Consider the following 26763-nt stretch of genomic DNA (forward strand, 5'->3'; position numbering starts at 1 on the left):
CCATGACTATTTTCAGCAACATTGCAAACTGTTTTAGAGACTGACAGACAGGGTCTTGTAGTGCTCCAGTCCCAACATCAAACTATTTTAGAGACTGACAGACAGGGTCTGGTAGTGCTCCAGTCCCAACATCAAACTGTTTTAGAGACTGACAGACAGGGTCTGGTAGTGCTGCAGTTCTCCCTGTCAGAATAAGCAACAGAGGACTTGGAAACCATTTCAACTCCTGTAGAAATGGCACTATGATTATTGTGAGTAAACTACATGTATGTTCCTTTAACTCTGCCTTCTAGTGAGTTTATACAACCTGTCATCTCCTACCATTCTGATGGGAAGCAGTCCGAATTTATTTAACCAGGTAGGCAAGTTGAGAACAAGTTCTCATTTACAATTGCGACCTGGCCAAGATAAAGCAAAGCAGTTCGACACATACAACAACACAGACTTATACATGGAGTAAAACAAACATACAGTCAATAATACAGTAGAAAAATAAGTCTATAGACAATGTGAGCAAATGAGGTGAGATAAGGGAGGTAAAGGCAAAAAAAGGCCATGGTGGCAAAGTAAATATAATATAGCAAGTAAAACACTGGAAAGGTAGATTTCCAGTGGAAATAATGTGCAAAGTAGAGATAGAAATAATGGGGTGCAAAGGAGCAAAATAAATAAATACAGTAGGGGAAGAGGTAGTTGTTTGGGCTAAATTATAGATGGGCTATGTACAGGTGCAGTAATCTGTGAGCTGCTCTGACAGCTGGTGCTTAAAACTAGTGAGGGAGATAAGTGTTTCCAGTTTCAGAGATTTTTGTAGTTCGTTCCAATCATTGGCAGCAGATAACTGGAAGGAGAGGCGGCCAAAGGAAGAATTGGTTTTGAGGGTGACCAGAGAGATATACCTGCTGGAGCGCGTACTACAGGTGGGTGCTGCTATGGAGACCAACGAGCTGAGATAAGGGGGGACTTTACCTAGCAGGGTCTTGTAGATGACCTGGAGCCAGTGGGTTTGGCAACGAGTATGAAGCGAGGGCCAGCCAACGAGAGCGTACAGGTCACAGTGGTGGGTAGTATATGGGGCTTTGGTGACAAAACGGATGGCACTGTGATAGACTGCATCCAAGTTATTGAGTAGGGTATTGGAGGCTATTTTGTAAATGACATCGCCGAAGTAGAGGATCGGTAGGATGGTCAGTTTTACAAGGGTATGTTTGGCATCATGAGTGAAGGATGCTTTGCTGCGAAATAGCCAATTCTAGATTTAACTTTGGATTTGAGATGTTTCATGTGAGTCTGGAAGAAGAGTTTACAGTCTAACCAGGCACCTAGGTATTTGTAGTTGTCCACATATTCTAAGTCAGAACCATCCAGAGTAGTGATGTTGGACGGGCGGGCAGGTGCAGGTAGTGATCGGTTGAAGAGCATGCATTTAGTTTTACTTGCATTTAAGAGCAATTGGAGGCCACGGAAGGAGAGTTGAATGGCATTGAAGCTCGTCTGGAGGGTTGTTAACACAGTGTCCAAAGATGGGCCAGAAGTATACAGAATGGTGTCGTCTGCGTAGAGGTGGATCAGAGACTCACCAGCAGCAAGAGCGACATCATTGATGTATAAAGAGAAGAGAGTCGGTCCAAGAATTGAACCCTATGGGCATCCCCATAGAGACTGCCAGAGGCCCAGACAACAGGCCCTCCGATTTGACACACTGAACTCTATCAGAGTAGTTGGGGAACCAGGCTAGGCAGTCATTTGAGAAACCAAGGCTATTCAGCTAAAATGTGCTAAAATGTGGTTGTAACGTTAATAATTTGCTTGTTATTCTATTGAATACCTCTAGGCGGATGCCCCAGGGAAAGAGTAGTCCATACACATTTAATGACACTTTTAAATGTTAGGGCAACTAATAAAACCTTTCTCAAGAATGACCTCATTACTGAGCGCAAACTTAATTGCATGTTTCTCACTGAAACATGGCTGCCTTCAGACTGTAGTGTGGCTCTTACTGAAGCCACCAAAGCACTGCCCCAGATTCTTTACTGATTTCTGTGAACTATTGTCTATTGTCCTTGAGAACTATTATAAAGTCATTGTGTTGGGTGATTTCAACACCCATAACTGCAGCCATAATATAGACCTGGTTATTACAAAGAGGATTTCTATTGACATAACCTCTATTGTTGATGTATCTGATCACCACTGTGTATTTTACTACCTTGTTGCCCATAGCACAGGGTAATACTGAACACATTATTAAGAAACACTAGCTTACTTCTGAAGTTGCTACAGATTTTATTGAATGTATGAACAATACTCCATTCTGCCTTCCTCTTGTGATGATTTAGTTAATAACTTTAAAAGCAAATTAAGGGCAACAATTGATGCCATAGCTCCAGTAAAGTTGAAAAAGGTGACATCCAAATGGAGAGCCCCTTGGATGAGTGAGGAAACTAATACAATAAAGATAAATTGCAGAGTGGAAGCAGAGAAAGTCAAAGTTGCAGGTCCATTATGACATTCTGAGAGAGCAACTTGGCATATATAACAAGGCAATTAGAAATACCAGACGGGCTCATTTTTCTAACTTGATCACTAATAATCAGAATAATTAGAGTGCTCTTCTCAACCGTTGATGGCCTGATAATTCTTACCTCCACAAACGTATGTCAACTGTCCTCCACATCTAAATGTGATGGGTTTGCGACATATTTCAGAGATCAAATCAAATTTTATTTGTCACATACACATGGTTAGCAGATGTTAATGCGAGTGTAGCGAAATGCTTGTGCTTCTAGCTCCGACAATGCAGTAATAACCGAAGAGTAATCTAACCTAACAATTTCACAACTACATTATACACACAAGTGCAAAGGGATGAAGAATATGTACATAAAGATATATGAATGAGTGATGGTACAGAACGGCATATGCAAGATGCAGTAGATGGTATCGAGTACAGTATATACATATGAGATGAGTAATGTAGGGTATGTAAACATTATATGAAGTGGCATTGTTTAAAGTGGCTAGTGATACATTTTTTACTTCAATTTTTCCATTATTAAAGTGGCTGGAGTTGAGTCAGTATGTTGGCAGCAGCCACTCAATGTTAGTGGTGGCTGTTTAACATTCTGATGGCCTTGAGATAGAAGCTGTTTTTCAGTCTCTCGGTCCCTGCTTTGATGCACCTGTACTGACCTCGCCTTATGGATGATAGCGGGGTGAACAGACAGTGGCTCGGGTGGTTGTTGTCCTTGATGATCTTTATGGCCTTCCTGTGACATCGGGTGGTGTAGGTGTCCTGGATGGCAGGTAGTTTGCCCCCGGTGATGCATTGTGCAGACCTCACTACCCTCTGGAGAGCCTTACGGTTGTGGGCGGAGCAGTTGCCGTACCAGGCGGTGATACAGCCCGACAGGATGCTCTCGACTGTGCATCTGTAAAAGTTTGTGAGTGCTTTTGGTGACAAGCCAAATTTCTTCAGCCTCCTGAGGTTGAAGAGGCACTGCTGCGCCTTCTTCACCACGCTGTCTGTGTGGGTGGACCAATTCAGTTTGTCCGTGATGTGTACGCTGAGGAACTTAAAACTTACTACCCTCTCCACTACTGTCCCGTCGATGTGGATAGGGGGGTGCTCCCTCTGCCGTTTCCTTAAGTCCACGATCATCTCCTTTGTTTTGTTGACGTTGAGTGAGAACATTTTCCTGACACCACACTCCGAGGGCCCTCACCTCTTCCCTGTAGGCCGTCTCGTCGTTGTTGGTAATCAAGCCTACCACTATAGTGTCGTCTGCAAACTTGATGATTGAGTTGGAGGCGTGCATGGCCACGCAGTCGTGGGTGAACAGGGAGTACAGGAGATGGCTCAGAACGCACCCTTGTGGGGCCCCAGTGTTGAGGGTCAGCGGGGTGGAGATGTTACCTACCCTCACCACCTGGGGGCGGCCCATCAGGAAGTCCAGTACCCAGTTGCACAGGGCAGGATCAAGACTCATGGTCTCGAGCTTGATGGCGAGTTTGGAGGGTACTATGGTGTTAAATGCTGAGATGTTGTCGATGAACAGCATTCTCACATAGGTATTCCTCTTGTCCAGATGGGTTAGGGCAGTGTGCAGTGTGGTTGCGATTGCGTCGTCTGTGGACCTATTGGGGCGGTAAGCAAATTGGAGTGGGTCTAGGGTGTCAGGTAGGGTGGAGGTGATATGGTCCTTGACTCGTCTCTCAAAGCACTTCATGATGACGGAAATGAGTGCTACGGGGCGGTAGTCGTTTAGCTCAGTTACCTTAGCTGTCTTGGGAACAGGAACAATGGTGGCCCTCTTGAATCATGTGGGAACAGCAGTCTGGGATAAGGATTGATTGAATATGTTCGTAAACACACCAGCCAGCTGGTCTGCGCATGCTCTGAGGATGCGGCTTTGGATGCCGTCTGGGCCTGCAACCTTGCGAGGGTTAACACGCTTAAATGTTTTACACACGTCGGCTGCAGTGAAGGAGAGTCCACAGGTTTTGGTAGCGGGCCGTGTCAGTGGCACTGTATTGTCCTCAAAGCGAGCAAAGAAGTTGTTTAGTCTGTCTGGGAGCAAGACATCCTGGTCCGTGACGGGGCTGGTTTTCCTTTTGTAATCCGTGATTGACTGTAGACCCTGCCACATACCTCGTGTCTGAGCCGTTGAATTGCGACTCTACTTTGTCTCTATACTGACGCTTAGCTTGTTTGATTGCCTTGCGGAGGGAATAGCTACACTGTTTGTATTCGATCATGTTTCCGGTAACCTTGCCCTGGTTAAAAGCAGTGGTTTGCGCTTTCAGTTTCGCGCGGATGCTGCCATCAATCCACAGTTTCTGGTTTGGGAATGTTTTAATAGTTGATGTGGGCAGGGAGCAAGAAAATTGAGTTGTGGTTAGCTTTTCCGAAAGGAGGGCGGGAGAGGGCCTTATATGTGTCGCGGAAGTTAGAATAACAATGATCCAGGGTTTTACCAACCCTGGTAGCACAATCGATATGCTGATAGAATTTAGGGAGACTTGTTTTCAGATTAGCCTTGTTAAAATCCCCAGCTACAATGAATGCAGCCTCAGGATGTGGTTTCCAGTTTACATAGAGTCAAATGAAGTTCGTTCAGGGCCATCGATGTGTCTGCTTGGGGGGGGAATATATGCGGCTGTGATTATAATCGAAGAGAATTCTCTTGGTAGATAATGCGGTCGACATTTGATTGTGAGGAATTCTAAGTCAGGTGAACTGAAGGACTTTAGTTCCTGTATGTTGTTATGATCACACCACGTCTCGTTAATCATAAGGCAGACCCCCCCGCCCCTCTTCTTACCAGAAATATGCTTGTTTCTGTCGGCGCGATGCGAGAAGAAACCAGCTGGCTGTACCGACTCCGATAGCGTGTCTCGAGTTAGCCATGTTTCTGTGAAGCAAAGAACGTTACAGTCTCTTATGTCTCTCTGGAATGCTACCCTTGCTCGGATTTCATCAACCTTGTTGTCAAGAGACTGGACATTGGCGAGTAGTATGCTCGGGAGCAGTGCGCGATGTGCCCGTCTCCGGAGCCTGACCAGAAGACCGCTTCGTCTGCCCTTTTGCGGCATCGTTGTTTTGGTCCGCTGGCTGGGATCCGATCCATTGTTCCTGGTCATAATGCTGGTGAGTTGATGTTGCTCATATATCCAGTAGTTCCTCCCGACTGTATGTAATAAAACCTACGATTACCTGGGGTACCAATGTAAGAAATAACATGTCAAAAAAACTAAATACTGCATAGTTTCCTAGGAACGCGAAGCGAGGTGGCCATCTCTGTCGGCGCCAGAGGATAAGTTTTCTATAACAAACATTAGGCTGGGTATCAGTCAAGCAAGACCTGATGAGAAGTTTGATGATATGTGCCCTAGCCTACCACCCAAAGGCACTATGAATTTATTTTCCCTGGTTGACACAGACATGCTCAGGAAAGTGATATCACAACTTAAGCCATCTACCTACCTTCTTGATCCTATCCCCACCACCTTCTTCAAAACAGTTTTAATTCCATATCTGAAGAAATGCAAGCTATTGCTAATCACTCCTTGTTCGCAGGCACTTTCCCCTCTGCACTAAAAACTGCTATGGTGAAACCCCTTCTGTAGAAAAGTAATCTAGATTCTTCAGCTCTCAGCAATTTTCGGCCAATCTCCAACCTTACATTTTTAAGCAAAATACTGGAGAAATTGGTTTTCAAACAGCTAAATTATTTTTTAAGTGCCACCTTTATTTTAAAAAAAATCCAATCTGGTTTTCGGGCCCACCACAGCACAGTCTTAGTTAAAGGGGTATATAATCTTAGAGCCAACATGGATGCCAAACAGCCCTCTGTCCTTGTATTTTTTTTATTTAAGTGCTGCATTCAACACTGTTCACCATGATGTCCTTCTGGACAGACTGCAGAGGTGGGTTGGCCTCTCAGGTCCAGTTCTAAATTGGTTTAGGACCTATTTAACCGGTCAATAGTTTTTTGTCACTCTTGGTGAACATAACTCAGAGAAAATACATATCACGTGGCATTCCACAAAGTTTGATTTTGGGTCCGGTACTAATCAGTTTATATATGTTACTCCTTGGCAACGTTATCAGAAAGCACAGCATTGATTTTCACTGCTACGCAGACAATACAATACTTTTCAGTGCCATGAATAAATTATTAAACTGTATTAGTGATTTAAATACTTGGATGGCTGCCAGGTGGTGAAGGGTGATTCATTACTCCAGAGAGAGAATCTGGCCATTCCTTTTAATCCACGAGCAAAAAGATAAAACACCTGGTAAAAAACCTAGGTGTTTTTTAGATTCTGAACTCAATGTCGAAACACACATTAGGAATGTGACCAAAACAGCTTTTTACCACCTGAGGAACATTGCCATGGTGTAGTAATTTCTCTTTCAGGCTGATACAGCGAGACTCAATGCTTTTGTTAAAAGCAGGCTTGACTACTGTAATGCTCTCCTGTATGGTCTACCCAAGAAAGCCATTGGTCAATTGAAAAACATACAGAATGCTGCAGCACGGATACTGACCAAGGTCAGATGGAGAGCACACTGGTTTTAAAGTCTCTGCACTGGCTGCCTGTGAGTTTTATAATTAATTGCGTTTAAGATATGTTATTAAATCAATACGCAATTGTTCACCTCAATACATGTCAAGTCCCTCAGGTCCTCTGGCAAAGGCCTTTAACAATCCCAACGCCTAGGACCAAGAGGCATGGAGAGGCAGCCTTTAGTTACTATGGCCCCAGCCTCTGGAACAGCCTGACAGAGAACCTGAGGGGGGCAGAAACACCTTTTTCACTTTCCTTAGGGTGCTTTTTAGTTTTTGTTATTCTTTAGTTTTCATCCTCTTATGTTTGTTGTGTAGTAAATATTTCAGTTTATTTTCTTTGTTTTTATTATTTTTTTCCTGTAAAGCACATTGTGTTGCATTCCATGTCTGAAATGTGCTGTATAAATAAAGCTTGATTATGTAAGTTTATACATATGGGTCTCAGTGTGTACAAATCAGTCATTTGCAAGTCCAGTTCAGCCAACAAGCCAGTGCTCCAGCCCATTCATTCCCCCTCAGCAACATCATTTCCAAAAACACATTCTCATTAATGGGACATGGGGGAGATCCCATTGAATATGAACTTTACTTCCAGCTCTGCATGAAAAACCCAATTTGTGTGAAGTCCGCCCACATCAGTGCTAACCGCTGGCTAAGTAGCCCTGTCTCTGGGGGGTTAGGAGAGAGAACCAGATAAATGATTCCCATCCACAAGACAGAGGCAGAGCAGGTAGCTGAAAGGTTACTGCACTGCCTGGTACAATGTTCTGGTACAACACAGCTGCCATGGCCTCACTTACAAGGGTGATACATGGTAGTAGATGAGGTGAGTTCCTAACGTTCTACCTTTACTATGTAAAGCACTTAGAGCACCTGGGAAATAGGCTATATCCACATAAAATAGTGATTACTATTCAGGACACAGAGGAAGGGCAGCTAGATAGCTGAAGGCTAATGGAATAATAGGCTAGTCCAGGCTTTAACGTCTACTGTAGATATGGACTCACAACTGGAGATATGAAAATGTAAACTGGCAAACATACTATCAAACTAGTTGCAGCTCATCTAACAAGTGACACATAAATGTCCTGTTGCGGTCCCCCCTTTGCTGCCTTAACAGCCTCCACTTTTCAGGGAAGGCTTCTTACTAGATGATGGAACATTGCTGCGGGGACTTGCTTCCATTCAGCCACAAGAGCACTTGTGAGGTTGGGCACTGATGCTGGGTGATTAGGCCTGGCTCACAGTCGGCATCCAATTCATCCCAAAGGTGTTCGATGGGGTTGAGGTCAGGGCTTCATGCATGTCAGTCAAGTTCTTCCACACTGATCTCGACAAACCATTTCTGTACGGGCCTCGCTTTGTGCACGGGGCATTGTCATGCTGATACAGGACAGGGCCTTCCCCAAACTGTTGACACAAAGTTGGAAGCACAGAATTATCTAGAATGTCATTGAATGCTGCAGTGTTAAGATTTCCCTTCACTGGAACGAAAGGGCCTAGCCCAGACCATTATTACTCCTCCACCAAACTTTACAGATGCCACTATGCATTGGGGCGGGTAGTGTTCTCCTGGTATCCACCACACTCAGATTTCTCCGTCAGACTGCCAGATGGTGAAGCGTGATTCAGCACTTCAGAGAACACGTTTATACTGCTCCGGAGTCCAATGGCGGCGAGCTTTACAGCACTCCAGCCGCCGCTTGGCATTGCGCATGGTGATCTTAGACGTGTGTGTGGCTGCTAGGCATGGAAACCCATTTCATGACGACGAACAGTTATTGAGCCGACCTTGCTTTCAGAGGCAGTTTGGAAGCGCTATGCACTTCAGCACTTGGTAGTCCCGTTCTGTGAGCTTGTGTGGCCTACCACTTCTTGGCTGAGCCGTTGTTGCTCTTAGAAGTTTCCACTTCACAATAACAACACTTACAGTTGAGCTCTTCAGTATGGGCCATTCTACTGCCAATGTTTGTCTATGGAGATAGCATGGCTGTTTGCTTGATTTTATCCACCTGTCAGCAACGGGTGTGGCTGAAATAACCAAATCCACAAATTTGAAGGGATGTCCACATACTTTTGTATGTAGTGTACTTCTTTAAACATCTATTAGCAAAGTTCCACACTATAGTAGCCTAAATAAATAGCGCCAACATCATAGCCCTAACCAGTAGGAATCTGTGTATATCAGCCCCAGCTGCATGCCCGGCAGCTGTAATGAAGCTCTCCTCTCCTACTCCTACGCACTCAGAGGGCCAGCTATACAGCCACACAGCCTCTAATAGAGCAGGGAGATTTGCTGGGGATTTGGAGGAGCAGTCACTGGAGATATCAGGTGACACATAACCATCTAATGCAGGATATTAAGGCCCACCTACGCCCCGACGTCTCAGACAATGCGTGTATGTGTGTGTGTGTGTGTGTGTGTGTGTGTGTGTGTGTGTGTGTGTGCGTGTATATGTCTCTGTGCATGCATGTGTGTTTGTGCGTGTGTGTGAGTGTGTGTCAGACTGGGGCCCAGGAGGAGATAGACAATAACAACTAAATGCTCCCACAATGTAGGGAGAGCTATCAGGTAATTTTATATCAGTGCATTCACTCTGCTTTAGCGTCAATTTAAATAACTTCCTGTGAAGCCATTCACTTTGTTTCAGCATCAGTTTTAAATGATCTCATCCATGTTTGCCATAGCTCCTAGAGGCAGCCTTGGTAGTTTACTCCTGCAAAATAATTTATTATCATCAAGATTAAATTAGTTAAAATATTTGGCTACTTCTTCAACCTCTCCACTCAACTAGCAAATTGTATTGATTCAAATAACAGCCTAGCTAGATCTTCCTAGATCCTCATCTCATTTACCATCTAGTGGACCAAAGGCTGGACCAAGAGATTCAGAAATGGCAGCAAACTTTATTCATGATTCCTCACAAGATTTGCACAGATTAAAACAACCCTGTGTGAGGAGCTTACAAACAGCCTCTTTCGATATGGGCTCCTACAGAAAATATGCAGACGGTGAGGTCGACGAAGTGGTAGGAGACTAATTAACAAACAAAAGTTGATTGTGTGCACTCGCAATGAGAGCAGTACAACATGCCCAGCGGAGTTGGATGATAAAGGTCACCATTTCTGCAGAACTTTCTAAACCTTTTGCAACATGTTAATGTTCCCACCCACAACCATGTACACACAGAACTCATTATCACTGGATGTCCCTGCCTAAATAACTAGAGGGGATATGTAAAAAAAGAAAACGACAAAGTTCCATAAAGGGGAGAAAATGACAGCCATCTAGGTCAGGGAGAAATCCCAAACCAGCCTAATTGGAATGAATGGCAGTAGAGGCATAGCTAATGTATTGCTTTTTCTTATGCAGGAAAATAAAAAAAGACATGTGATTATTATTATAGTCAACTTAAAATAGTGGCATATCATTTTAAATACAGTTTATACATGTTTTATACACATTTTCTGTATAAATAGCCTATGTAAACAGACCATAAATGTCTCATATTTTGTTTTCTTGGAAAGCTGTGAGTGCAGTTATATGATGCATTATCAGTACTCCATGCATTTACAACTTATCTAAGTCCTATCAACTGATTTCAGTCAGTGTATGGATGTGGATTGACTTCATTGTTTGAATTAAATGTTGGCATATTGGCTGTTAATTTGACAAATTCATGGAATAATTTCTCTAAAACTGTCTGTCTAGCTAATTCTTCGCATGCATTGTTTTACACAATATCTTATCACAGCACTGGCAAACCATGGTTGACCAACTACCTGACTATCACGGCTGACCTAATACTATGGCTTTGATACTGTCTATGACGGCACCCACTCCTCTCCACCGCCCAAATTACGCAACATAAGGAAACAACCCATCCCTCATTCTGGAACACATCCAGCTCACCTTAGAGTCTGACTGCACTGAGCTGGCCCTCAATGACATGGTCAACCTGTATGAGAACTCTGAGTACAACCCTCACTGTCCATCTACTGGTCTATAAAGACCACCATGCAAGCTACTCTGCTGCCCTAAAAGCAGCATGATCAGCCTCCAATTCCACCATGATTGAAAACAACAAAGCTAATCCAAGAACCCTGTTCTTAACTATCAACCGCCTTCTCAATCCTGCAAACGTATGCCCTCCTGCAGCCTCATCTGAGCAGTGCAATCACTTCTCAGATTTATTTCAAGAGTAAGTTGGACACCATCAGAACAAACATCATGGCCTCTAAAATGACCTGCACCCCACCTCAAGAAACTTCACAGAAGTCATATCCACCCCAGTGCAGTCAATCATCTTTAAAATGAAGGCCACTACTTGCTCCCATGACCCTATCCCTACATCCTTACTCAAAACCTGCTTATCTAGCCTTCTTCAGTTTGTCATTATCCTCAGCAACAAGTCCCTGCTGACCGGGGATGTACCATCACTCTTCAAAACAGCTGCTGTCACCCCCAAACTTGACCAGGACATCGTATCCAACTACAGGCCCATCTTCAAACTCCCCTTCCTATCAAAAGTCCTGGAGAAAGTGGTTGCAAACCAGCTTCAATCCGTCTTCCAATCAGCTCTACAAAGTTTTTCCGCCTGGCTTCCAGCCCTTGCACAGCAGTGAAACAGCTCTGGTGAAAGTTACCAACGACCTACCGATGGCTGCAGAATCTAGATCACCTAGCCTCCTCCTCCTCTTAGATCTCAGTGCTTCTTTTGAAACAGTTGACCTCAACATCCGTCTGCGGCGACTCAAAGAGCACACTGCAGTCTCTAGAACTGCTCTTAACTGGTTCTCCTCCTACCTCTCCAATAGGAAGCAATACATCATGATTGGAGAGTCCAGATCGGAGGAGTCTACAGTCACATGCGGTGTTTCTCAGAGGGGTGTTTTGGGGGCTATTCTGTTCCTAATCTCAGCGAAATCCTCAGACTATAACATCAACTTCCACTGCCAAGTATATATTAACACCAAACCAGACACCATCTCAGCCCTAGCACAACTTGGCAGCTGCCTAGATGACATCATGGCATGGATGAGCAATAACGTCCTCCAGGTGAACAACAGCAAGACTGAGGCTATACTTATTTGGACACCCAAGAAGGTCACCAGTGCTGGAAACATCTACAATTGATGGTCAAGCTATCCCCCTGTCCTCTGTCATTTCTAACCTGGGAGTCAAGTTTGATCCTTTGCTGTTCTTCAATGCCCATATAAAACATATCTGCAGAACATATTTTTTCCATCTCAGAAACATTGCCACGCTCTAACGTTCGCTCTCCCAGCCAGATGCAGAGAAAGTTGTCCACGCCTTCATCTTCTCCCGGATCGACAACGGCAACACTCTGTTTGGAGGCCTTCCAGCCAAATCACTTCAAAGGCTACACGTTCTCCAGAATAGTGCTGCCAGAGTCCTGACCATGACCAAGAATTCAGCCCACATAACCCCCATCTTTGCTGAACTCCACTGGCTACCGGTCAACTATAGAATTAACTTTAAAATCCTCTTCCTAGGGTTTAAAGCCTTTAACATATTGAGTCCCACCTACATCAACAACCTAATTTCTATCAATGAGCCACCTCGCACTCTCCACTTGAGCAACTCACCACTGCTTCAAGGGACTGAGCGTTCTGCTCCCTTACCTTTTATGCCTGTGCACATTGCTTCTAAAAACACATCTTTCAGTATTTTACTCACAGTGCGCACAGCCCCCCAGCCAGGCGATGCTAGGATTCCTACTTCCTTGTGCATTACCAGACATGAAACAAAACGGAATAAATACTTTGAGAACAGCTAGTTTAGCATTTATTTTACAATAAATCACTACTTCACTTAACTATTTTTATGAAACACTCGCACTGCAGAGACTTGAGTGTGACCACGCACCAACGTGGCTAGTGAATTAGACATTCTTATTCGCCAATGCCAAAATCTACCCGCAGTTGGCGGGTGGTAATTTTAGGCCCTGAACACATTTCTACAGACTGTCTTTGTTATAGTCCTAATCTGGAAAGTCCTTTTAGCACTAAATGTATGATGTTTTAATTGTATTTTTATCATCATTATACATGTTTTACCTATGTAGAGCTTTGACATAAGACTGTAATGAAAAGTGCTATGCAAATTAAATGTATTATTTGTATTACTTATTTATTACTGCACATCAGTGATCTGGTGAGGTGAAAACACCTGACCGAGCAGTGAGCTGTCTGAAGAACCAAGTCTAACCTAAGTGTTATAAGTGTTAGGAAGTTGTGTAAACTGTGGCTGAGCAACATGTACATTTCCCCAGAGACGGCTAACAGTCTCAGGAGAGGGTTGAAGAGAGAGGGGAGAGGGTTGAAGAGTGAGGGGAGAGGGTTGAAGAGAGAGGGGAGAGGGTTGAGGGGCAGCTGTTGCGGTGACCATATTACCGCTACACCGGCGGTCACGAGTCATGAAGGCAGTCAAATTCTACGTGACCTTTTAGTCACGGTAATTAGGCTTCTCCAAGCTCTAATGCTGCTGATGGTCATTAGTAGCCTACCAAACTTGCTAACTGTCTGGTACTCAGTACTCTATTGTCCCTCAAATCACTCTGACATCAATGCAAATGTAATCGAAAAACTAATCAAACACTTCACGAGAGCCCATGAGCTCATGTTGCGCAATATTTCTACAGGCTATGCAATTACGCAAGAAAACAGAGTGATCGCCTCTATTAAAAAGAGGAGGATCTCATCAGCTTTTTGTAGGCTAGGCCTACTAGTATATTAATTTCTCAACTTTCTTAATATTAAGCACATTGCTTCTCTTTACAACAGGAGTATAGCCTACCTGGCTGGCATGAAAATGAGCCACAGGAAAAGCGTCCTCCATTCGCTATATATGTGCAGAGATAACATGTATTTTTCCCCCTGGCCCCTGTTTCAAGACAGGTGCATGATAACGGTCCATTCGCAATCAAAACTAATTTCACACACCATGTTTGGTATATTTATTTCTCGCACAGAATAGGGCAACTTTTGTACTATGGGGGATAGTAGATTGACATAGACTAGTGCTTTTGCTGTTCGCTAGGCCTACTCATCTTGTTGGCTGACGAAAAGTAAATGTGGACATTTCTTCCAATATCTTCAATATGCACCTCGCAATTAGATAAGGATGCACGCAGTTGCGTCCCCGATCGGTCTGTCTTCACTTGTGGCCTGTGAGAAAGACCCGATCACATGATGGATCACATGATGGAGAGCCGTGTGAGTGAGAGGTGTTTCGGAGCAGGCAGCACTCAGGGAGAAGGGCTGCAAAAGGCCAGATTTTTCTTTAGGGTGCATTATGGCCACACAAAGGGGATGTCGCTGGGAAATTCAAGTCATTATAAAGTGCTTGTCAAATTGTGAATGAGAGACTGACGAAGTGTCTATAGCCTGCGCAAAAAAACAAAGCAGAGTTCATGTCTTTAAAGCAACTGTTTTTTAAATCATTAGTCGCATCATGCAACCTTACAATTATTAAAAATCAAAACATATAGCCCAACGTTTGTACAACTAAGATTACATGAATAACTCTAAATTAAGCATCTAAGAGTACATCTTTTTTTGTCAACCGCTCAACACAGAATAGCTTGCATGTGCGCACTCCCTCAAATAATTTGGAGATAATATCCTGTCTCTTTTATTCAGCTTTGTTCACTTGTATTCTTCATACTATAAAATAATATAAAACAATTCCACGGAATTCTAAGCAAATCTTGTCTGCTAATTATTTTTATTTCACCTTTATTTAACCAGGTAGGCTAGTTGAGAACAAGTTCTCATTTACAACTGCGACCTGGCCAAGATAAAGCAAAGCAGTGTGACACAGACAACAACACAGAGTTACACATGGAATAAACAATAAACAAGCCAATAACGCAATAAACAAGTCAATGACACAGTAGAAAAAAAAGAAAGTCTATATACAGGGTGTGCAAAAGGCATGAGGAGGTAGGCAATAAATAGGCCATTGGAGCGAATAATTACAATTAGCAGATTAACACTGGAGTGATACATGAGCAGATGATGATGTGCAAGTAGAGATACTGGTGTGCAAAAGAGCAGAAAAGTACATAAAAACAGTATTGGGATGAGGTAGGTAGATTGAGTGGGCAATTTACAGATGGACTATGTATAGCTGCAGCGATCGGTTAGCTGCTCAGATAGCTGATGTTTAAAGTTGGTGAGGGAAATAAAAGTCTTCAACTTCAGCGATTTCTTTGCACTAGTGCACTAGTGTAGCCCACAGCCATATGGCATAGCCAGATCAGGACCTAACATAAGGACAACTCAGAGTATGCTATTCTGTTCTTCTGAAATAGACTACATTTTCTTCATAACATGTTTCTTTATCTATATTGAATTTATTGTGAAGGTGTAGGCTATATTACATGGATTTATTAGACTTTTTAAAATGTAGATGTTCCAAAGTTCTGCATCAGTGGCTTGTAGGGTCCTGAGTAGCACAACGGTCTAAGGCACTGCATCTCAGTGCTAGTCACTACAGACACCCTGGTTCAAAACCAGGCTGAATCACAAGCGGCCGTGATTGAGAGTCCCACAGGGCGGCGCACAATTGGCCCAGTGTCGTCCGGGTTTGGCCGGTGTAGGCTGACTTGCCTAGTTAAAAAAAAGTGTTTGGATGCTAAATGTGTTTATATTAATTAACGGTCAATTACAATGAGACCGACAGTTATTTGCTTGACAATCATCGGCTGATTAAATTTCATGACCGCCACAGCCCTATTGAGGGGAGTGTGTAGATGGGTGGGAGGGACCTAAAACCCTCCCACCCAACATGAGTAGGCGACATATTCCTTAATTGAAATCAAACCTTTGGTAAGAAATCAAAGATGTGTAAAATAAATGATATCCAGCTTAGGGCTCCAGCTATGCATTTGGTTTGTTATCTTGTTAGCTAAGTGGCTAGATTTCAAGATCAAGCATCTTGGTAACATCAGAGACATCCAAACACCTCCTGGATCAAGATTCCTGTTTCCTAAACTGTTTTCTTGCTTCAAAATAATATTTTAGAATTTTTGGAAATAGCGCCCCTTGTGTGCACTTCCGTTAATACCGTATACCCCAGGATGGAACAGAAACGGTATGGAAATCGGGAAACGGCCCAACCCTAGGTGACAGGGAAGGAGAGAGAGAGGAAGAGAGAATTAGCCAGCGGAGAAAGGGATCTGTACTCACGGCAGCCTTTCTCGTCGCTCTTGTCGAAGCAGTCGGACACTCCGTCACACTGCCACGCCCCTGGGATACACTTCCCGTCCCCACACATGAAGTTCCCTGGGTTGTTACAGTCTGTGGTGAAATTGTTCCCCGGAAGGAGCTGGCTCTCTGTGGGAGAGGAGAGATGGAGGAGGAGAGGAGCAGGGGGAGGAGAAGGAGAGGGCAAGAGGAGGGGAGGAGAGAGGAGCATGAGAGGTACGAAAGGGTCATATGGTGATAACAGTCAAGTCTCTGAGTCACTATTGCTGGCTAATATAACGAAAGGCAGATAAGGGCACGCACTCACTAGGGATGGGAATGGTTATATGAATACTAAAATATCCAAACTGACAGTATTCGATTACTTGGGAGAGTATTCATTTATTTTAAAAAAATAATAATAATTGAAGGTGCAAAATGCAGAAATAGCTCCGCCATTTCCTGGTTGCTAAATTTCTAATAGTTTGCCTAATTTCAGTTTAACAAACAGTAATTGTGTAGAGAATCCGTGTACCATCTAATCATTTTCCATAAGCAAAAATATTGTATTTTCTGCTGTTTGAAGCTGGTGTATAAAAGCAAAAAACAAAGGTTAAGAACGAGAAGTATAGAAATAGCACACATCGAGCAGATCTACCGCTTCTTAGACTTGCTTTCAATGATAATGACAGATGTATAACTCATATTTCTACGTGAATTTGATCAGTTACATATCGCACCTTTTAAGGCTTTGTCTAAAATTAAATAAAATGATCTATGTAGCATTGCTACATAGCCTACAAGAATAGATTATTAAATTCCTTTTTTTTTTTTAAACAACAGTTTTATGACAGTTTTTATAAGTGTGCCCCATCAAAAAGATACACTGGTAGCCCACAAACGTTTCACACATGTAGTTTGTTGTTATTGTTGGACAATCAAAGAAGTGGGAGATTTCTAATCAATGCAAAATGGAATTAAGTTTGATAGACAAATTGTTGTAGACAAATCAAATCATTGTATTTGTTACATGCGCCGAATACAACAGGTGTCACCTTACTGTGAAATGCTTACTTACAAGCCCATAACCAACAATGCAGTTAAGAAAATATAGTTGAGAAACAAAAGTTTTTAAAAAGTAACAAAATAACTAGGCTATATATTTTTTATTTATTTAACCTTTATTTAGTCAGTTAAGTACAAATTCTTATTTATATTGAAAGCCTAGTGGTTAACCGCCTTGTTCAGGGGCATAACGACAGATTTGTACCCTGACAGCTCGGGGATTTGATCTAGCAACCTTTCGGTTACTGGTCCAACGCTCTAACCACTAGGCTACCAGCCACCCCTATATAAAGGGGTACCGAGTCAATGTGCAGGGGGTACAGGTTAGTCGATGTAATTTGTACATGTAGGTAGGGGTAAAGTGACGATGCATAGATAATAAACAGCTAGTAGCAGCGCTAGGGGGGGGGGGGGGGGGTCATTTGATTAATTTTTCAGCAGTCTTATGGCTTGAGGGTAGAAGCTGTTAAAGACCCTTTTGGACCTAGACTTGGCGCTCTGGTATTGCTTGCCATGTGGTGGCAATGAGAACAGTCTATGACTTGGATGACTGGAGTCCTTCCTCTGCCACCGCCTAGTATAGAGGTCCTGGCAGGAAGCTTGGCCCCAGTGATGAATTGGGTTATACGCACTAACCTCTGTAGCGCCTTACAGTCAGATGCTGAGCAGTTGCCATACCAGGCGGTGATGCAACCGGTCTGGATGCTCTCAATGGTGCAGCTGTATAACTTTTTGAGGATCTGGGGACCCATACTAAATCTTTTCATCCTCCTGAGGGGGAATAGGCATGTCTTGGTGTTTTAGGATCATGTTGGTGATGTGGACACCAAGGAACTTGAAGCTCTTGACCTGCTCCAAGGATGGGTAGCACAGCAAAATAGCCTAAATTAGCCTTGCTACTTTAGCTAGCTAGCTGGTTAACTTAGCTGGCTATTGTAGCTAGCTAGCGAACTTCTTTACAATGATTTGATGCAGTCAAGATGGGCACTACCAGATGGTATGATAGATAACCTATGGCAGCAACAAGTTAGTCAAACTAGTGCCACTGTAGCTATTTTTGCACTCTCTCTTCCTCTGTGCCACACACAGACTGTCACACACACACACCAGGCCCTGCACCTCTCTCACCCCTCCCCCACCTTTCTGCTGAAACAAGTAGAGCACAGCTCACTGACTCTCTCTCTGGTGAGCAAGTTTTCATTGAAGATTCTCCCCAAATGTTTCTTTCAAACACTATCTAGATATCCCAAAAAAATAGCATGATTATTTGAATACTGAAATTATTTTAAATGTCCATCCCTAACATGCAGACACAGTCGTAAACACACACACACACACGCACACGCACACACACACACACACACACACACACACAATTTATCCTCTGATTTCTCTGTCGCTCAATACGACAAGAGTCTGCTGCATGCAGCATTGAGTGAAGCCTCCTTTCTAGAGTCCTGTGTAGATTATAGACCTAGAAGACAATATGGATGGCTATATTTGTATGGCATCAAGTACATCCATAAAGCTCTCCCATTGTATGATCCATTGACCCCCAAGCAGAGCAGCAGATAAGCACAGTGGCCTGTCTGATCTTTAGTAAGTGGGACATGATGAGGCAGAACTTGTTGATGCACTCAAGCATTATAGACTAATGGAGTTGGAGCGTAAACCATGTGCTGCTGGGCTGCTGGCTGGGCTCAGGCACTGGTTGTGGGTACGCACTAAAAAACACCACTACACTATAGTCGGCCTAATTATGACTTAAAGAGATAATTCCCCTGAGTCAGATGAACTCGTGGATACCATTTTTATGTATTTGTGTCCAGTATGAAGGAAGTTAGAGGTAGTTTTGTTAGCAAACGCGTTAGCGCAATGACTTGAAGTCTATGGGTATCTGCTAGCAAGTAGATAAAAGGGCCACATTGCCAAAATCCAGAATTATCCCTTTAAGGATAACAAGGCACAGGATGTGTCCCAAATGGAACCATATTTCCTATACTGTACCCATAGGGCTCTAGTCAAAAGTAGTGCACTAAATAGGGATCATTTTGGACCCCTACACCTTTTCACTCTGTATCTGCATCCCAAACTGGACCAAGCTAGAGGAGAAATACAACATGACAAGAGTCCAGTGTCAATATATAAATAATAGGCCTACATGCATTATAATTCAAGTTGACAAACTGGAACTAGTAGTAGATTGTGAGATGTGTTAGATAGCTCCTGCTTGTAGTAACGGGGATTTTGTTATTGTTATCAACTCACAACAGGCAATGCAGTATTTTAAACACGTTGTATTATTAAGTAACTAGCAACAGAACCAACATGTTTTCCTCTATTTTCATCATCAATGAAAACATTAACTTACGTGTTCTGGATTGCAGATCACAATGTTAGCACATTGCTCATTATAGTTAACCCAGACTATATCTGATGAGAGTACATCAAACTCACCTACACACAGATAGCCAGAAAGCCTGCAAGCCAAGTTCAACTGTGCTTTCCCCCCAAACATCAGATCTCCTGCTCCAGAGGTTGAGTCCCGCCCACTTGTTTTGAACCTCCTCTGATCCAGCCATTCCCAGTGCTTCATCTGAGTGATTTACAGCTGCTATGAGTCATAGAGGTATTACAGGTGTATGAGAAGTGTTTCATTATCACCCTGGCCATTTAATGCCCTGATCACACCTACAGAATCATTGTGTAAAATGGTACGCAGCATCATTTGGATATGTGTGCAACAAAAGCTCAACATTCACCTTCTGTGCGACCATTGCTGTCAAGCCATCTACACATACAGTTTGACGCATGCGCTCGATAAATCCAAAGTATGCACCTCACAGAACGCACTACAATTGCCTCTGCAACGCAAAAAAATGCCTCTGCAACCAAAATGCAATGACGCTGTCGGTGTGATCGAGGCATAAACCTTGAGGTTCTGAAAATGTCTACATAACATCCTGTCAGAATGTTTACACCGCAGCCCTCTCCTGATCCTTAGAGTGGGTGATGTAAGCCTCACTTTTGTCTCTTGCAATAAAAGGAGAAAGGGACTGAGGGAGAGACAGAAAGGGAGAAAAGGGGCTGTTGCCAGGTCTTTTATGTGTAGCATTCTAATAGTTATTTCTCTAATTGGCAGGAGGACGTGCCAGCGGGTTTGTAGGATGGCTACACTGAGCTGCTTCAACCAGCCTCCAGTAGCAGTGACACACACACACACACACACACACACACACACACACACACACACACAAATTCACATGGGTGCACACACACTGGAAATGTGTATGAGGGAGCCGTGCATATAGACTTGAGAGAACCGGGCTGTTTGCGAGGGGCAATGGGTTAATTAGAGAGCTGCTCTGGGACTGTACGTGTGTGTGTGTGCACTAGCACTACACCAGGATATTGGCCTACACTTACTCACTCACTCTTCTACACCTCACTCAGTCCATCATGCATTCATTCATTCATTCACTCTGAGATGCGTGTCCTTCCCTACATACGATGTCTTCCTACACAAGGACACACAATCTATGCATCCCAGTTCACTGGCTCCTTTTGTAATAAAAAGGCAATCTCATTTCACTGTCTGGAATCAGCTTACTGTAGGGTTTTCATCAGTAACACTTAACTGTATACCTTAGTGCATCGTTCCTACTTAAATCGCCCAAGGTGACATGAGATAACCTTCAATTGATTTGGCAATGCATTTACCCTTTCAGCATGAAACACACCGCATATGCATGCAGGCACACACACGCGCACCCGTCCCAGCACTCTACTACTCTTCACCTAATTCACTTCATTTTTACTCCATATAAAATCATCAGAAAGTAAGATACCTGTAGGAGTCTCTAAACGAAGCATACCTGGGGACTATGTGTTAACAGTAATACGAATATGAAAGCAATTACACTGAGCCAATATTGACTAGACCTCGCTCCCCTCTTCCTGTCAGCCCCCCGTTCCCTTCACCCGCCGTCAGCCCCCCCCCCCCCCCCCCCCCCGCTTCCCTCAACCTCTGTCAACTAGAATCCTTGGGCTTTAAGCCTCCACAGATACACAGTAGGCACGCCTGGACCAGTCTATGCATAATCCCTACTGTCACACACACCTCAACTGTAGACACAGGGAAAAGAGAGGGATGGAGAGAGAGCGAGAGACAGGGATGAGAGAGAGATATGTAAGAGAGTAGGATGGCGCAGACACTGCATACTCAATACAGCTACCTCCATAGGGGGAATAGAGAGTGGAGTGGAGAAAAAAAGGCAACAGCCCATCTGGATGAGAGGCTGCATAATCCCCACTTCCACTGGAGATACAGGGGAGAGAGGGGGGGGGGGGCAGAGGGATGGGGTGGAGCAAGTAATACAAGGGGAGAAATGACAGGTTGGGGATAGACAAAATGGGGGGGTGGCAGAGGAGAGACAGAGGGGATAGAGAGAAGGAGGGAGGAAGAGGTGAGACATAGATTCGAATGGTACATAATTGATGAGGAGATTATATACACAGGGTGTATGTCACACACCCCATTAAGAATGTAAACTTGAGTTTGAAGCAGAAAAAAATACAGACAGTTACATTTTCAGGACTCCAAATCAAATACGGAAGGGCTTTTTATGTTTGAGGAAGGTAAAAATAAGGGAGGGGACGGATCAATATTAGACAGCTCTGAATAAGCCTGTCTTTTTTTATGACTAGAGGTAGGAATTTATTTTCCAATTACAGACTGACTTTAATGGGTTGGCTGTATCAGGAACTTCTGAAGCACAGCGAGTGGTGGAGGGAAATTGGAGCCGTGTGTGTGTGTGTGTGTGTGTGTGTCTGTCAAAGTCTGTATGCGCGTGTGTGTGTTAGGGCTATGATGGTTATGGAATTTTGGATTACGGTTATTGGCCAGGAAAATAACCCCCCACCCCCTAAAAAAAGATATATATTTTTGCAAAAAAAGTATATTAGACATACATTTTCCCCTCTCCGCCGCTCCTGACTGCATGTGCTGACATAGCAATAGAATAGAACGGACCTCCCCATTCAAGTCCCTGATTGCATAATGGGTGGGCTGGAGACCATTGTGAGTGTACCCATTGCAAAGAGGAAGATACTAAACTAATCTTTGTCCATAGGAGCAACACAGGAAGTAGAAATAGGATTATTGCGTCACAATGCCAGGCAGCCATTGTGAGTGTACCCATGAGTTTTCCAGTCAAATTGCCAGGGTTAGAGGTTCCAAGCACGTTCTATTCATTCGATTTCTATATGTGCCGCTGCGGCATTGTGGGGGTCTTGTTTGCTACAACAACTTGCTTGTTTTACGGGGGAGTCTTTGTTGGGGACATCAAGGTCACAGAGGAAGACTGTCCAGTCATCCCTCCCTTCTGTCCTCCTCGGCTGCTTTCCTTCCATCTCCCTCTCTTCTCCCTCTCTGCTGTGTCTTATTGTTCAGTCTCTAGATGGGAACAGCGCAAAGGGCAGGAAGCACAGGGCACAAGTCACATAGCATTACATATTACACACACAAGGCATGGGGCACAGGGCACCGGTCATCCAATATAAATGAACAGTCTGTTTGAATTCCCTGTACAGGCCTGAGGCTAGGCCTCTGAAGGTCTCCTACATGCAGAGTTAGCTAGCCTGTAGCATTGAACAGTGTAATAACATACAGGCTTTACTGGAAGCTTTCAGGCATCACTGCTCTTTGTGCATTTCTCCCCATTCAGGAAAGGTTAGATGTAAGTGTTGCAGCCTGCTGTTATATCTCTGTCTATTATGTCTTCAATTGATCTAAACCAGGGCAAAGGGTGTGGGATCTTTTCTATGATTCGTTCCATTGAATGCTACAGATGTCTCAAGTTTTGAGCAGTGGTGTGTATCATGGGTGCCAAGGGAAGCTAGGCTTCCTCCAAAAATGTACCAATAAAAAATATATATATATTTTATCTCTCTGTGTTTCATAATGTTCCTTCAATTTGCAAGAGGCTGAATGCATCTCACAGGAGTAAGCATCCGAGCGAGCGAAACAGCACCCCCCCGTTTCTCTACACGTCGGTCCTCTATCTGATGCTGTCTGGTCCAAAGGAGGCTTGCAGAAAAGTTTTTAACAAACACACATGTGCAAACATCCTTCACCAGAGAGATCTGTCAACTAAACAAAACAAATATGTCTGGACCCTCTCCCTAGCCACCTGAACACATGTACTACACCATGGGTACTAAACAAGCTGCCCCACATGGGTCTGGGCTCTAGGTGGAGTGTACTAACGATACATCATGCAGTTCATTGTGCCCAATACAGTCAGTGCCTCACTCTCTTTTCTCTTGTTCCTTTTGCACACAAAGTACACACAGAAAACTAACACACACAAAAATACAAAGACACCTGCTTCACTGAGTTTAAAAAAAACACACTTTGCATAATGTGAATAAATTAGGGATGTGACAAATGGACAATATTGCTTAACGTTCAAACTGAATTTTTATCATTAGTTTTCCATTAAAACAAAAAAAAATTTCTCTCCCAATGCCGAATAATGGTCCTATGATACAGTGGGACAAAAACAAATTTAGTCAGCCACCAATTGTGCAAGTTCTCCCACTTAAAAAGATGAGAGGCCTGTAATTGTCATCATAGGTACACTTCAGCTATGACAGACAAAATTAGAAAAAAAAAATCCAGAAAATCACATTGTAGGATTTTTAATGAATAACAAAAGTTTATCTCAATAATTTGTTATGTACCCTTTGTTGGCAATGACAGAGGTCAAACGTTTCTGTAAGTCTTCACAAGGTTTTCACACACTGTTGCTGGTATTTTGGCCCATTCCTCCATGCAGATCTCCTCTAGAGCAGTGATGTTTTGGGGCTGTTGCTGGGCAACACGGACTTTCAACTCCCTACAAAGATTTTCTATGGGGTTGAGATCTGGAGACTGGCTAGGCCACTCCAGGACCTTGAAATGCTTCTTACGAAGCCACTCCTTCGTTGCCCGGGCGGTGTGTTTGGGATCATTGTCATGCTGAAAGACCCAGCCACGTTTCATCTTCAATGCCATTGCTGATGGAAGGAGGTTTTCACTCAGAATCTCACGATATATGGCCCCATTCATTCTTTTCTTTACACGGATCAGTCGTCCTGGTCAGTCGTCCTTTGCAGAAAAACAGCCCCAAAGCATGATGTTTCCACCCCCATGCTTCACAGTAGGTATGGTGTTCTTTGGATGCAACTCAGCATTCTTTGTCCTCCAAACACGACGAGTTGAGTTTTTACCAAAAAGTTAGATTTTGGTTTCATCTGACCATATGACATTCTCCCAATCTTCTTCTGGATCATCCAAATGCTCTCTAGCAAACTTCAGATGGGCCTGGACATGTACTGGCTTAAGCAGGGGGACACGTCTGGCACTGCAGGATTTGAGTCCCTGGCGGCGTAGTGTGTTACTGATGGTAGGCTTTGTTACTTTGGTCCCAGCTCTCTGCAGGTCATTCACTAGGTCCCCCCGTGTGGTTCTGGGATTTTTGTGATCATTTTGACCCCACGGGGTGAGATCTTGCGTGGAGCCCCAGATCGAGGGAGAAAATCAGTGGTCTTGTATGTCTTCCATTTCCTAATAATTGCTCCCACAGTTGATTTTTTCAAGCTGCTTACCTATTGCAGATTCAGTCTTCCCAGCCTGGTGCAGGTCTACAATTTTGTTTCTGGTGTCCTTTGACAGCTCTTTGGTCTTGGCCATAGTGGAGTTTGGAGTGTGACTGTTTGAGGTTGTGGACAGGTGTCTTTTATACTGATAACAAGTTCAAACAGGTGCCATTAATGCAGGTAACGAGTGGAGGACAGAGGAGCCTCTTAAAGAAGAAGTTACAGGTCTGTGAGAGCCAGAAATCTTGCTTGTTTGTAGGTGACCAAATACTTATTTTCCACCATAATTTGCAAATAAATTCATTAAAAATCCTAGAATGTGATTTTCTGGATTTTTTTCTCTCATTTTGTCTGTCATAGTTGAAGTGTACCTGTTATGAAAATTACAGGCCTCTCTCATCTTTTTAAGTGGGAGAACTGGCACAATTGGTGGCTGACTAAATACTTTTTTGCCCCACTGTATATGTTTGACCGCTCTGGGCATTTACACCTGGATCTCGCAGCTAGCTAGCTGCTATCCGTGTGACTATTGGCTTACGTCGATCCCGGAGCAAACATAAATGATTCCGGAGCTAGCTAGCTGAAGAGTTCCATCAGCCACTCCTGGGCTACAATCACCTATTCGGACCCGTTTTACTGCCAATGCAGAGCCCCACCGGGCCTTCACAACTGCACTACCGACGTTATCTGCCCGAGGGAGTTATCCAACTAGCCTCTCCGTCGCGACGTTACCTGAACGCCCGTCTGCGGCTGGCTAATCGTTAGCTTTCTTATCGGCTGCTACCTGAATAGGTCTATCGGACAATTTTTTTCTTGGGTCACTATAACTATATCTATTTTGCCAATTGGATTGATCCCCTCTACCACACGGAACCACACTAATCTACCGACGGAAACACACAAGGTGGCTCAAAACAGACCTCCATCCTTTTCTAGCTTGCTACCGATGGCCCGGCTAGCTGTCTGAATCGCCGTTACCCCAACCAACCTCACTACTCACTGGACCCTTATGATCACTTGACTAAGCATGCCTCTCCTTAATGTCAATATGCCTTGTCCATTGCTGTTCTGGTTAGTGTTTACTGGCTTATTTCACTGTAGAGCCTCTAGCCCTGCTCATTATACCTTATCCAACCTTTCAGCTCCGTCACCAACACATGCGATGACATCACCTGGTTTCAATGATGTTTCTAGAGACAATATCTCTCTCATCATCACTCAATACCTAGGATTACCTCCACTGTATTCACATCCTACCATACCTTTGTCTGTACATTATACCTTGAAGGTATTTTATCGCCCCCAGAAACCTTATTTTACTCTCTGTTCCGGACGTTCTAGATGACCAATTCTCATAGCTTTTAGCCGTACCCTTATGCTACTCCTACATGTTAACATTAGAAGCCTCCTCCCTAAGTTTGTTTTATTCACTGCTTTAGCACACTCTGCCAACCCGGATGTTCTAGCCGTGTCTGAATCCTGGCATAGGAAGACCACCCAAAATTCTGAAATCTCCATCCCTTACTACAACATTTTCAGACAAGATAGAATGGACAAAAGGGCCGGTATTGCAATCTACTGCAAAGATAGCCTGCAGAGTTCTGTCCTACTATCCAGGTCTGTACCCAAACAATTTGAACTTCTACTCTTAACAATCCACCTCTCTAAAAACAAGTCTCTCGCCGTTGCCACCTGCTATAGACCACCCTCTGCCCCCAGCTGTGCTCTGGACACCATATGTGAACTGATTGCCCCCCATCTATCTTCA

At 43.7% G+C, this 26763-nt stretch overlaps 1 protein-coding gene across 1 annotated transcript in view; it reads right to left on the reverse strand.

Moving 5' to 3' along the window:
* Nucleotides 1-26763, reverse strand: part of LOC139382343 (low-density lipoprotein receptor class A domain-containing protein 3-like) — a 138752-nt gene that overhangs the window by 65859 nt on the left and 46130 nt on the right. Inside the window, exon 2 of the mRNA XM_071126313.1 lies at nt 16293-16439. Coding sequence (XP_070982414.1) covers nt 16293-16439 — 147 coding nt within the window. The remainder of the gene's footprint in view (nt 1-16292; nt 16440-26763) is intronic.

The sequence above is a fragment of the Oncorhynchus clarkii genome, chromosome 2, assembly GCF_045791955.1.
Source record: "Oncorhynchus clarkii lewisi isolate Uvic-CL-2024 chromosome 2, UVic_Ocla_1.0, whole genome shotgun sequence".
NCBI lineage: Eukaryota > Metazoa > Chordata > Actinopteri > Salmoniformes > Salmonidae > Oncorhynchus > Oncorhynchus clarkii.